The 12477-nt window shown below is 40.9% G+C and overlaps 1 protein-coding gene across 7 annotated transcripts in view; it reads right to left on the bottom strand.

The window, feature by feature from the left end:
* LOC109859502 (myb-like protein AA) overlaps positions 1-12477 on the bottom strand; it is a 73936-nt gene that overhangs the window by 5701 nt on the left and 55758 nt on the right. For 3 of the 7 annotated variants that reach the window (XM_020437830.1, XM_020437828.1, XM_020437835.1), the window contains exons 2-6: positions 5423-5661; positions 4780-5118; positions 3092-3568; positions 1516-1928; positions 14-502 (exon numbers count right to left, since the gene is read on the bottom strand). In XM_020437830.1, the coding sequence (XP_020293419.1) occupies positions 14-502; positions 1516-1928; positions 3092-3568; positions 4780-4929 (1529 nt within the window). In that variant the 5' untranslated portion in view covers positions 4930-5118; positions 5423-5661. Of the gene's footprint in view, positions 1-13; positions 503-1515; positions 1929-3091; positions 3569-4779; positions 5119-5350; positions 5662-12477 lie in introns of those variants that run through there. The other 4 variants (XM_020437831.1, XM_020437832.1, XM_020437833.1 and 1 more) reach the window with 4 other exon arrangements.

Raw genomic sequence — 12477 nt, 5'->3', positions numbered from 1 at the left:
GAAATACTCTTACCTTTGAGAGACAAGTTCGTCTTTAGTTCTGCGTTTGAGGAAAGATTCGCGGAGTCTGGTGCCGCGTCGACTGAGCTCACTGGTAAAGGCGAAGTAGGTGCAGTGACCGGTGTTCGGAAGATGTCCGCCGCATTCGATATTGTCCAGATCAAGAAACGAGCCATTGTCGATGTAGTCGAGTTCGTCGTTCTCAAAAGGATCGTTCTCGTCGCCGCCGTCCTGACCAGTGTCGATGTCCGACAGTGAATCGATGTAGTCCTCGCAATCGGTCGGATCACTGTCCGACAGGATGTCCGTCTCCTTCTCGTATACGTAGCTCTCGTCAAATTTGCCCATCATCTCGTTCAACGTGATGTCGTCGTCGGACGATCGCACGCTGCGCGTCACGGAAGACGCCGAGGAGCTACTGCTGCTGGCTCGTCGTTGCAAGGCCAGAGGAATCTTGGGTCGAAGATCCATACCCGATGTGATTCTCCAATTTTGATTGATTCTACGCGAAACGATATTGCAAAAACAACATGGTAAAATTTTTTTAAAAACAAGCAACTATAGAGATTTGAATATATTTAACTTTACAAACCATTTTGCAAAGTGGAGATTTAATTAACACGCGTATAAATACGAAAATATCAACAAATGAGTAAAGTTTGGACAAGTAGACACTGTAGTAAATTTTATTTTAATGCATGCATACATCACCCAACAGAATTATTTTATTTGCATACATACGCATTTGATGTATTAAATTAGTAAAAAGTCATAATTAATATATGATAGTATACATTGATAATTTATACGATGGTGTAAGAGTTTATTTAAAAAAAAAAAAAAGTATAATATAATATGCATATTTAATCAGAGCGAGTGTAAATTATAAATGTTTAATTAGCATAAAATTTACGCGCAATTTGCAAACCGATAATAATCACATTGCGAAAGGAATTATTATGTTGATCGTTGATGTCACGCGTAATTGGCCATCCGCGCGAAGTTGATTGCGAGATTAAAAATTAAATTTGATGTGTGCGCACAACAAAAATCCATTCTCGTAATTGCGCGTCGGATCGACAGCCAATAAAAGTAACAACAATTACGTGAGGTTTTTTTTGTTTTTATTTCGAAAACTTTTCCAACTGTTGGCTTATCCTTTAAGTATATTGCTCTCTCCTTTTTTCGGTTGACTTCAGACTAGAAAGCTAACGGATTTCAGGAAAGAAAGACGTGAATACCCCTCCTTCCACCCCAGTTCGCAACTTACGCAATTAAAAGTTTCTTCTATAAAAAAATTGGATCTATTCAATCCCGACGAGAAGCGGCGATGTGGCTATATTGGATTTTCGTCTTCTCCAATATTCATCGCGTTTTATTCTTATAACGGGTTACGGGTTTTTTATTTGACTAATTTTCAATTTTTTGTTGTTGTTGTATACAAAAATCACGTTTGATATTTTATTATTATTATTATTATTATTATTGTGATGCGATACAAACATCGACACTTACGGGCTTCGACCTGCGCTGAGACTTTCCTGACGATGCTCCTTTCTGCTTTGAAGTTCCCTTCCGTTCAGATTCAGATTGACATCGCTGGCGCTACCGGACGATTCCGTGAGCTTCAGACCGGAGCTGCTGCTGCTCTCGTCCAAAGCGAGCCGTGACTTGAGACCGTTCGTGCTAGAGCCGGATGAGTTTGCCGACAGCCATGGATTCGTTCGGATGCGGGAACGCTCGCGGGGCGATTGCACAGAAGCCGAGACTAATGGCGGCGGTATCGACGACGGCACGGGCAAACTGTTCCTCGAATCGGCGGAATAAGATTCCGTTCTGCGATGAAAGTTCTCCTCCTGTCTCTGTTGCTGCTGCTGCTGCTGCTGCTGCTGCTGCCTCTGACCATGATTTGTCGGTGTCTCCGCGCTCTGTCGGTTTTATACAAAGCTAATAAATTTCAAATATAAAATATACACAAAACATGCTTCGATTACAAAAAAAAAACGCTGAGAATTTTCATTGAAGTTTCTTTTACAAAGGACCAATGTTTTTCTTGTTCCGCGTGTCGCGTTAAAAAACAATTTATCTAGTAAACTGTATATTTGAAGCTCTTTATATTTGTCATTCTGTTTTCGTATTCTCATCCTTACTGTACATCGCGATTCTCTCGGTTGTGCGAACGTAACAAGGGTCTCCGTGAGTAGCATACAATCGATTACAGTCTCGAGAAAAGGGAGGAATCATTTTTCACTCCTGCCGCCCATTAACGTCCGATATCCTGGCACACGTTCCGCGACAAAAATGCATCCCTCTCTCGAGTCGCGAGACTCGACGGCGGCAAAGTGAATCTTGAAGAAAAGTGGGCGCTGTGGAGAGAGCGCTTTTTATAGAATTTCTCAAGTCTACGAGCGTATCCTTCGGAAGAGAAAAAAAAAAGGCACAACAATGAGCGCCAAATAAATATTTCTCCCTGACAAATAGCAGTACGTGCACCATAAAGGGAATGGGTCATCGTTTTCCACCGCTTCTCGCGCTTCTCTCTCTCTCTGCTTGCTTGCGCGAGCTCCAACGACGGGGATTCATAAGTTTCATGTTGCGCTGCGTCGCGGTATGTGTGTGCGTAGCGCGGCGATAAACGCTCTACTCCAGAATGTATACTTCCTGCTTGGCGAAAAAGACCGGATGTCGTTGAACTCGCGGCTTCAAAGACCAGCAACGAGCAAACGCACCCTCAAGACCTCCGTCCGCGAACACCTGGGGGTGATGTTTGAGAGCAAAACGGTAATCTCGCGCGCGGCGACCCCGAAGAACATTTACTTTCGGCGTACAAAATTATTTGAGGAAGGGTTGAAAGAAACGCGTGTTTGACGGCGGAGACGAGCCACCTTTGCTCTTGTAAATACATTAATATCAGGGTGGTTCGAAACCCGTCGTCGCGGTAAGGTGTACGCTCGCGACGTTTTTTCTCAATCGCCGTGTGATGTCTTGTAATTTTCATCAATTTCATCACTCGAGAATAGTTTCGAGCGCGTTCAGTCGTATCGATCAAGATACGAATTTTTAACTCGCACAAACAACGCAACGCACTTACTTTATTCGAGGTGTTTGTTCGTACTTCCGGCTGGCCGTTGTCTCTGGTCATGTTAGTCGTACTCGCGGATGACTGCCCTCTGTCCTCGACTCTTCCATTTCCTGTCGCGGCGGACCCGGCCGCTGGCAGCTCTGCGACTTCGCCCGGCAGTCTCTTCAATCTTGCTTTGTTGCTGTTATTGTTGTTATTGTTGTTGTTGTTATTGGTGGTGGTGGTGGTAGTGGTGCCGCTGCTGCTCTGAAAATAGTGAGTGCCGGTCCTAATGTTGATGTAGTACTCGGGCGGGAAACTGGTGCCGGGTGAGGTGCCGTCGGTCGAGTAGCCGGTCGAGTACGCGCTCTCCGGCGAAGAGAGGCTCACGCTTCCGGCGGTACCGCCGGAAGTGCCGGACGAGCTGGTCACAGTTGCGCCGTAGCTCCCGCCCCCGTGCAACCGGATACCGTCCACGTTTTTCGTCGGTGAATCTACCGGATGTACCTGGAAGGAAGATCGAGATTCCTCCGCGTGTTACTCCACCATAAATTTTCGTATATTCTAAAAATGTTGCTCATTTTTTATCGTCAGTGACTTCTAACTTTATTTGTGTTTATTCTTTCTCTCAATAATCTCATATTTGTTTTATATAGAACCATCAAAATAACAAATAATATTTATTTTTAATAGAGAGAGATTACAGTGTATAAGAAACATTAACATTAGAAGAGATCTCCGGTTTTGTTTTAAACATTTCCTTTATTTCGGATATTTTATTTATTTGAATATATTTTGTGGATCAAAAATCAGTGTGAAGTGTATCGAGACCTCGAAGAATATAGTCCGTGTATTAAAATTCAAAGGACAAAGGACACGGCGATAACGTGTTAAAGGATGAATTTACGTAACAAAAATTCATAAATTCAATATTTCCTGTAATGTATAGTTTCGATCAGACAGACCGTCCGATGCATAAAACCTGAGAATACTGCGGCAACAATTCGCAATGGATGGCGTGTGAGAGAACAAGGAACGAGTTGCCCGGCGTTGTGTGTCGAGAAAAGAATACTAAACCCTTTTTCTGCCCGCCTTAACGATAAGCGTCGACGTGCCGTACCTCGGAAAACGCCGACGTAAGGGTCTGTTAGCGGAGAAACGGACGAGCGTAACGAGCAAACGCTGGCAAGCAGTAGGAAAATAGAGGAAGCACTTCGCGAACTAGTTTGCCGATAATGACGACGAATCCGGCGCGAACATGTACCTTTCAAGATACTTCAAGAGCTGTTCCATGCCGAGCGATCGCAAGTAAAGCAATTAAGACTAAACTGACGCTTAATGTGAGTATAATTATTATTAAAAAGACTTCTATTTAAAAAAAAAAAAAAAAAAACAGATCTTTGAATAATGCGTTGAAAAATGAATCTTTTTAACGATTTAATTATATAACATTGAAATAATAAACTTGATTTTAAAAACGTGCTTTTTTCCCCGATGCGAGGATAATAAAATCTGTGTAAAAAAAAAAACAAAACAGAAGTATTATATTGTGTGGCAGTTTTCTACAACGCGCGCACTCTACTTTATTTGAAAATACAAAATTACAAAATAATAAAAAAGTGTTGAAAGAGATCATACATCGTATATAACGTACTAAAACCTTTACTTACATTTACCTGTATGACAAAATAATTATCATTACTGAGCAATTTACTCACTTGATGCAAAGCGGGCGATCTGTTGGCGCTGTGGCTTCTGGGAGAGTTGCAGTTCGAGTCAAATCCCTTGTCACCCTTCTTACGTTCTTTTTTCTTTTTCGATCGCACGATATGCGCCTCCATCCACGTGCGCAATTTTGTCCCGAACATGTTGTACACAAGTGTCGATTATAACAGAAACGACGCCTCGTCGAAAATGCCCAAGTGGACAGAAGAACTTCTTCTTCTTCTTCTTCTTCTTCTTCTTCTTCCTTGCGCTACTCTCGTGGAATCGCTTGCAATTGTGTTATTTGCGCGCGCGTCTATTCAAGCGCTCCATTTCACGGTAAAACAGTACTTCTGTAACAAGAGCGATTCGCTTGCGAATGATCGTCCATTCTCGCTTCAAACAATGAAAAAAAAAAATCAGGAACGCGCGAATTATTTAAAAGTCTCAAGAATATTTTAATTTTTCAGATATTTTTAATCGTAAATCTGAAAACTTCATGCTATTATTTTAATCATTATCTCTGGACGAACGCATTTGATTTCATTAGAATTTTAATTTTTTTTTTCAGATATCTCTGATTACCTCGTAGATCATTGCCGTTCGCTGAATGATCCACGGAACGATTGTTAATATACCTAGTTGTTATCAATATACCTAGTTGTTTCATCAATTATTTACACACGGATGTCGTCGCTATCAAAGTTTGCTTTTCAATTCGTCTCTTCGTCGTCGGGATCATCAATAACACGTAAGCATCTAGCACTAACATGCCGAAGTGAACGTTTTCACTTCTTATGTCATTTTTCTCGGCTCTAAAGTAGAGAAGCGACGCAGAAACGATAAGTCACCATATTCGTATCGCTGTTCCCCCGATCTTGTGTGACACAATAAATCTGTAACAGAACGTACACATGGCTTTGTATACCCTTACGTGTATCGCGATTACAAATTAATTGAAAATGAAAAAGCAACGTGATTCTCAAATAATTTAATTCTGATTAGTGATCAAAGTTCATATTACGTTTCATTAATTTTTTTATATTATTATAAGATGGATTTTTCGGTTTGGAAAAGTTGCAGACTGATGCTACTCCCTTCAAAGAAGATTATTTATTCTTCAAAGAAGATTTTTCTTCAATTTTTCAAACAGCTTGTATAAATCTCGAAGACTTCAAGCAAAAAATTTTTCTTCGCATTCGGCAAGTCTTGATTCGAGTCAAGAAATAACGAACTCTTCGACTCTCATTATGTCAGAATGGATATACAATCAGTGAGGTAAATTTAATTAAGAACCAACTACCACCATGCAATTTAACTGGATTAATTAATGCTTCACACATTCGACCTTCTGCGTGGCTTTAATAAAAAAAAAAAGTTTTTTCCCCTCCTTCAAACTTTCACCAAATTTAATTACCAAAGAAATTTGTTTTTCAATAAAATTCTATAAAACACGAAATTTTATTTTTTAAATACAGATAAAAATCTCTTTATGGTTCAATTTACAAAATTGCAATCCTTCAATTTAATAATAAGCTTCTGCGAAGTTAATTTAATACAAGGATAATAAAGTCTGAAAGTTTTTTTAAGAGCAGAATTAAACATCGCTGTCAAAATGTTACGTAAATTCTCGTACGCTTTTCNTTTTTTTTTTTTTTTTTTTTTTCGATTCTTACACAATCCTTTACATATTCATGACATTCAATTATTTTGTATGCTGAACAAGTCGCCGCTCCTGTTTGCCGTTTATATACGCTTTTCGACGCTTCGAAAGAAGACGTGAATGCAAATTTACCTAAACGCGGTCTAAGGCAGCGCGTAGGTGCGGACGCGATTTCGGAAACTTGCGGGTAGAGGCAAGTCTTTTATGGTAATAAGAGGATATAGATGCTGTCGTCAACTTTTAAGAGGCAATGTCGAAGAGGGTATTACGAGAGCGCCGCGTCGCGCCGGTCGAGTTTTAATCAGGGCTTTTCGTCGTCGTTGTTCCGAAAGTTCTCGGCATATGGACGTAATCAAAAATTATTAAATGCACTTTTTGCACACAGACCACAGCCTGAACTTTCGGTCGTCGTTGTACGAAGAGAAAGAAAAGTCCTTTGCGCACGAGCGTAATAATTTTATTACACACGCATTATACGTGAGAGAAAGGAAGGAGAGAGAGAATATTAGCAGCGTTAATTAAACTTCGTGCGGCTGGCAGATTTTGTGAGACATAAAATATACACGGAGGAGATGAGAGATTAGAGTTACAAATTTCTCTGGCCCTTCTCTCCAAAACATTTGAAGCGGTTTATAATATAATAATTTACTTTATTTAAATCTTTTCCTTTTCAGCTCTTATATTTCCATGCCTTTCGCGCACCATATCTGAAATGTTGTTGTTAAAATATTTTAGTACGCTTTTAAAAAAACGTCAACGCTCTTATTAGCCTTTCTTTCGCAACTGTTCTTTTTTCTCTCTTTTTTTTCGTCCGTTTTGATTTATTATTTTTGTTATCGATTTTTAATTTAGCGACAAAACCAGATTTTTACGCAAGGTTTTGCAAAAAATTATATCTTTAGGTTTTTTGTTCTCTACATTGGCGTCTAATGAAGGAAACACGTTTCTATGTATTTTTCTCTGAAATTTTTTATTCACTACACATTTTTTATTCATCTCCATCAGTCATGGCACAAATGTGATTTTCTCGTTCAGCGAGAAAACGCTACGTCTTCTCTCGTATACATTATGTACTGAATGCTATATGTGCTGTAAGTCGCAGGCCATGTGCAAGCTTCGTCGCAATGCATATTTACTCGCGGAGCCGTGCTCCTCTCTTGATCCATCCGCGCTTATCAATCTTCAGAAGGAGAGAAGGACTTTTTGCGAAATAAATATTTCGTCGGCAGTGCTCGCGTCATCGTCGTAGACTAGATTGAATCGTCCTTCTTCCTGCGTCTTCTCTTCTTGACTCGGGCGACTCTACGTGAGCGGAAACCTAGAAGACGACGACGACGACGACGACGACGACGACGTCGCGACGCGTCGTTCCCCCGAATCGAACGCGGGGCGTTATTTCTCACGGGAATTCACCGACGATAGTGTCGTGACCGGGAGAATAAATTCGGGAAGCGCCGGGAAGAAGCGACATTGGTGCGACAAAAAACCGCAATTAAAATTCATCGAAATTAAACGATGAAAAATGGGAATCGTGCGAGGAGGCAATCTCCCTTATTTCGTCTCTTTTTAGACTTTTTTTTTTTTTATCTATGCAACTAAGCAAAACTCAATCGAGTATAAAAATCACGATCCTATTTGTAACAACTTCTTGTTTTCTTGCAAGCGTTTCCTTGACGAACCTGACAGGAAACGCTTATCAAGCGACCTCGACGCTCTTTCGCATTTAGCAGAAACTGAGCTCGTCGGATCTCTTAATCGCATCTGGCATCGCGACGCTCGTTAAGACGCGACTTGCTCTTCCCCGCGCGAACAGCAATGATCCGATTGCGTGTGCCAACGCACAAGTTATAACGCAGTTAAGTTTGTCGTCGTCGTCCCGGGATTTCATTTCCATAATGTTTCGACTGAATTTAAGGACTTCTAGGAGAACAACCCTCCCGCAGAAGGGTCCTCGTTAGTTCAAGGTTCCGACGTTCTCTTGCTTCGTGCACGTCCCCTTCTCTGTTCCTTCCCTTCCTGGACGTCATATCGACTTTGCGCGAACAAAGCAGCCAGCTTTGAACCACCTGCATGTATTCATGAAGTTTGCACGCTTCGATAATTACAGAATGAGTCGAGTAGTCTCTCTCTCTCTTTCTCTCTTCCTCTTCCTCTCTTTCTCTCTTTCAACGTCGGATGAGGCACTCGATCAAGACGTTCTCTAATTATCCGTTTCAAGCGGTTTTCTAAAGATGCTTGATGAGCATGGCATTTTTGCCAGCCGCGGTTGGCTGACATCGACGGTTCTGTGTTATTCACACGAATGCAGTGACCGTGTGTATACATAGTACAGTGCATACGTGTAAATGAAACAATTCGATCGTAATTAAAAATTATCTTGTATCACAGGTATTGTTTGACAAAAAAAAATGCACGCGAACTTTCAAAGTACATCCCGATGTTTTCGCAGTTTATATTCAAGTCAGTATATTATCACACCCAGTATATTTACAGACTACGAATTATTGATACACTTTGTCTTTTTAACTAAAGTTAAACTCAGCGCGTTTCCATCCCAAAAGCGACAACGTTCCGACGGTGGAAAGGGTTAAACTAATATACGACACGTCAGCACACGCACTACACGTCGAGCTGGGGAGGAGATTTCAGGGTTAACGAGGGTTCCTTTGCGCGCCAGTATCGTCGTATCGATGAATGGTCAGAGACAAGAGCTCGTTAGTCTCGTTAGAGTTACGGTGCTCGCAAACAGGCGCGAGCCAGAAGAGAAAGAGAGAGAAAGAGAGAGAGGGAAGGGTAGTTCAAGTGAGTGCACCACACACCAACCCCTGTAATTTATTGTGGTCGAGGTGGCGTGTAATAACGATGATATCAGGGTAACTTCTGGCTTGATTAAAGCGAGGCTTATCGTCCGAGACCGATATGTTGTTCCTGCTGGAATTTTCCTACCTTCGTCGACGAAAGTTTCGACCGGGTCGGCAGAAAATTCGCGCGGGACTTCATCATCGGGACTGAGTCATCAATTTTAATCCGCTTATCTGACGGGCGGCAAAATATCTGTGTACTTGGAGTATTTAATTCGTTAAGTACACTAGAGAGACGTACATGACCAACTATTTGTATTGCGAGTTGTGATAATGAAGAAAGTTCATCTTAGGAGAGAACTTAAGGGAGTTCATTAAATATACATTCACAAAAATATGTATGAAAACACTTTCTTCAACACAGAAATAATTTAGAAGCGACACTGCAAAGCGCATTGAAATGAGCGTGAAATATGTTGCTCCCGCTCTCGGGTGCGTAAATCGAAATGCCAGAAACCCACGGAATATCAAGGAAAGTTTTGACGTAACACATTGGCTATTAATCATCGTGACCCTGTTACGAGGGTGTTCACTTGCATTTCCCCTCCAGCAAAATGGAAATGCTGTAATACGTGTAGAAGCATTCAGAACGTCATCCTCCGTGCGGAATTCCGAAGTAGTCCGAAGACGAGTTTTATATGCAACGAAGTGCAGCTGCTTGAAGGTGTGTTTCACGTATAAATAAATAAATAAATAAAACTGTTTGAAAAACATCGTAGAAATTACACACCACGCGCACGTATTTTGTAATTTAATTTCTATTTTCGCAACTATTGCTGCTTGCAAGAAAATTTTTCCTTCTTTTCTTCTCTCGTTTTTCTTTTTTTTTTTTTTAATTTGCTAAATGTCTAAGGGGAGCAGCGAGTTCGAATCCTTCGGTTTAATTTAGTAAATGTAATAATGTAATATTTAATATTAAACTTGTGCTCGCGTCGTAAAACATATTGATATATATATATATATTTTTTTTTTCATTTTTTTGATAGATATATTTTTAATTACTTTTCTAGCCACAAAAATCATGTGTGTAAAATTGATAAAACAAAGAGAAAGAAAGAGGATAGCAGATTCAACTACTAACAATAAGATAATTATATTTTTTAGAAACTCTCCGTGCACTTGCTTCGTATAAACGTCTCTTTTTACAAAAGCATCGCCGACTGCGGGAAATTTTCTCTTCTTTTTTTTTTTCCCCAGTTTTTTAATATCAATTTAACAGACGCCTGGGAACTTCCGACGCCTGGCCGGAGGTTCGCACGGATGACAATACAACGGCGCGTTAATTACTGCGCGCGGCGGTCCGAGAACAAAATCCACGATTCGAGGAAAATTCACAACGTTTAACTTAATGGCTCTTAGAAGCGTGTAAAACGACAGTGACACCGCGCGCAACGTCAAGCGCGATTAATTCGCGACACGTGACGCCGATCATGTGCGCGTAATTAGCGACGCCCGTGTGTCACAACACTAACGTGGAATAAAAACGTCGTCGTAAAATTTGTGTCAACTGATGTGCAACTTTCGACGATCGTTCTTATTTGCTTTTATCTTTGTCGAGACTCGTCGACGTCTCGTTGATTAATATGTATGAGATACGTACAGGACGTCCTTGAAGTCCCACCCTTCTTAACTTTACTCTGATGATTCCTTGATGAACTAATTCGAAAGCAATTTCTCTTTAATTGAAAAACAACAAAGTATTAAGCTTACTGATAAAAGAAGTTAGAAATCTTACGTAATATTTCTAAAAAAATAAAAAAATTGAGAAAAAAAGAAAAAAGTTAGAGAAAAGGGTAAATAAAATATAACACTATATAAGTTATCAATTTCTGATTGAATACATCAGAGTTTTTATGAAACAGAGATATGATTTTTCTCTTTGTTTCTATTTGTCCGTTGATGGTAGCTTCCGAATTTTTCCCGCTAATGATCTCGTAATAAAATCGTAATTTTATGCGACACATTTACAAAATATATGTCCGCGCATATACTAGCACGAAGCAATTTTTCAGTCCGAATTGCTTCCGTAATAAAGAGGAAATAACTTAAGCGCCCCGGATGATCTACGGCTTGTACGCTAATCGTGAATATGCAAATGTCAACCTTTATCTAGCGCACACGTACACGCCTGCTACACGTGTACGACTTAACGTAGGTACATTGATTAGGCGGGTATCACACGCGATGTAACTCGAGATTTCTCGTCGGATCTTGATTGCGCATCAACGATTTTGCGCATACACAGCGGCGCACGCGATTGCAACAAGACTATTAATGTAAAAACTTTATTTTCTTCATGTGGCGTAACATGAGAGAGAATCGTAAGTACTTTACCCACTTCTTGTTCTTATCTCAAACGTTTCTCGCGAACCACCACTTTCATAAACGAGACGCCGCGGTGAAGCCGCGAAGAAATTTATATCTTGTTTCACGCGAATTGGGAAAAATTCTGAACTTTTATATGATCTCACAGACTTAAATTCTTCGAAATTGCCAAACCTTCAGATCTTCGATTTGATAACTTCGACAAAGAACATTGCAGCGAAGAGAAGTTGCTATTGAGTTTGCGGAACTTCAGATCTTCAAAAGTCTAGACAGCGCCGCGTAGGAAATTCTCGCGCCGCTATCAATGATAGAATCCAAATCAAATTTTGACGTCTAAGAGAGATATCATTGAAAAAAAAAAATCGGTGACTCCGACTCGTCGACGTTTCCGTGTTTCTTTCTCGCGCGAGATTTCGCTTCCGGGCAAGAAGTCGTCGGCCGGTTTTTCCTGCGGGACGCACGTGCGACGGATTAAAAGTGGACGGAAATTATGGCGGTGGCAGTGCCGCTGGGATCCCCATCCCGGACATCCCACAGGACCCCACATCGCCGGAAATAAAGGTGCCAAGCTACTTGACTGAAGGGAATGGTTAAATTCACTGACACTGCAATGCGGCGGGCCAGAGCTCAGCCCCTCGATATGCGCGAGTTCCGCATGGACCGACTCCCTTCTTTCGATTCAAGGGGGAAACGGAGCGATGATAACATTTGCCTCGTTTCTCTCGTAAAAGTGGTTTTGTCAAAGTTAAATTCACAGAAGAGGAAGTCAAAAGACGCGAAGAACGCTAGGACGGTAACGATTCTAGAAGAGTTAAATATTCCACGTGCTTGTGTGTGGAAAATCCCACAAAAATCTCTTCAAG

The sequence above is a fragment of the Pseudomyrmex gracilis genome, unplaced genomic scaffold (assembly GCF_002006095.1).
Source record: "Pseudomyrmex gracilis isolate BER0280 unplaced genomic scaffold, ASM200609v1 scaffold_265, whole genome shotgun sequence".
NCBI classification, from domain to species: domain Eukaryota; kingdom Metazoa; phylum Arthropoda; class Insecta; order Hymenoptera; family Formicidae; genus Pseudomyrmex; species Pseudomyrmex gracilis.
This window is presented reverse-complemented; position numbering and strand designations above follow the sequence as displayed.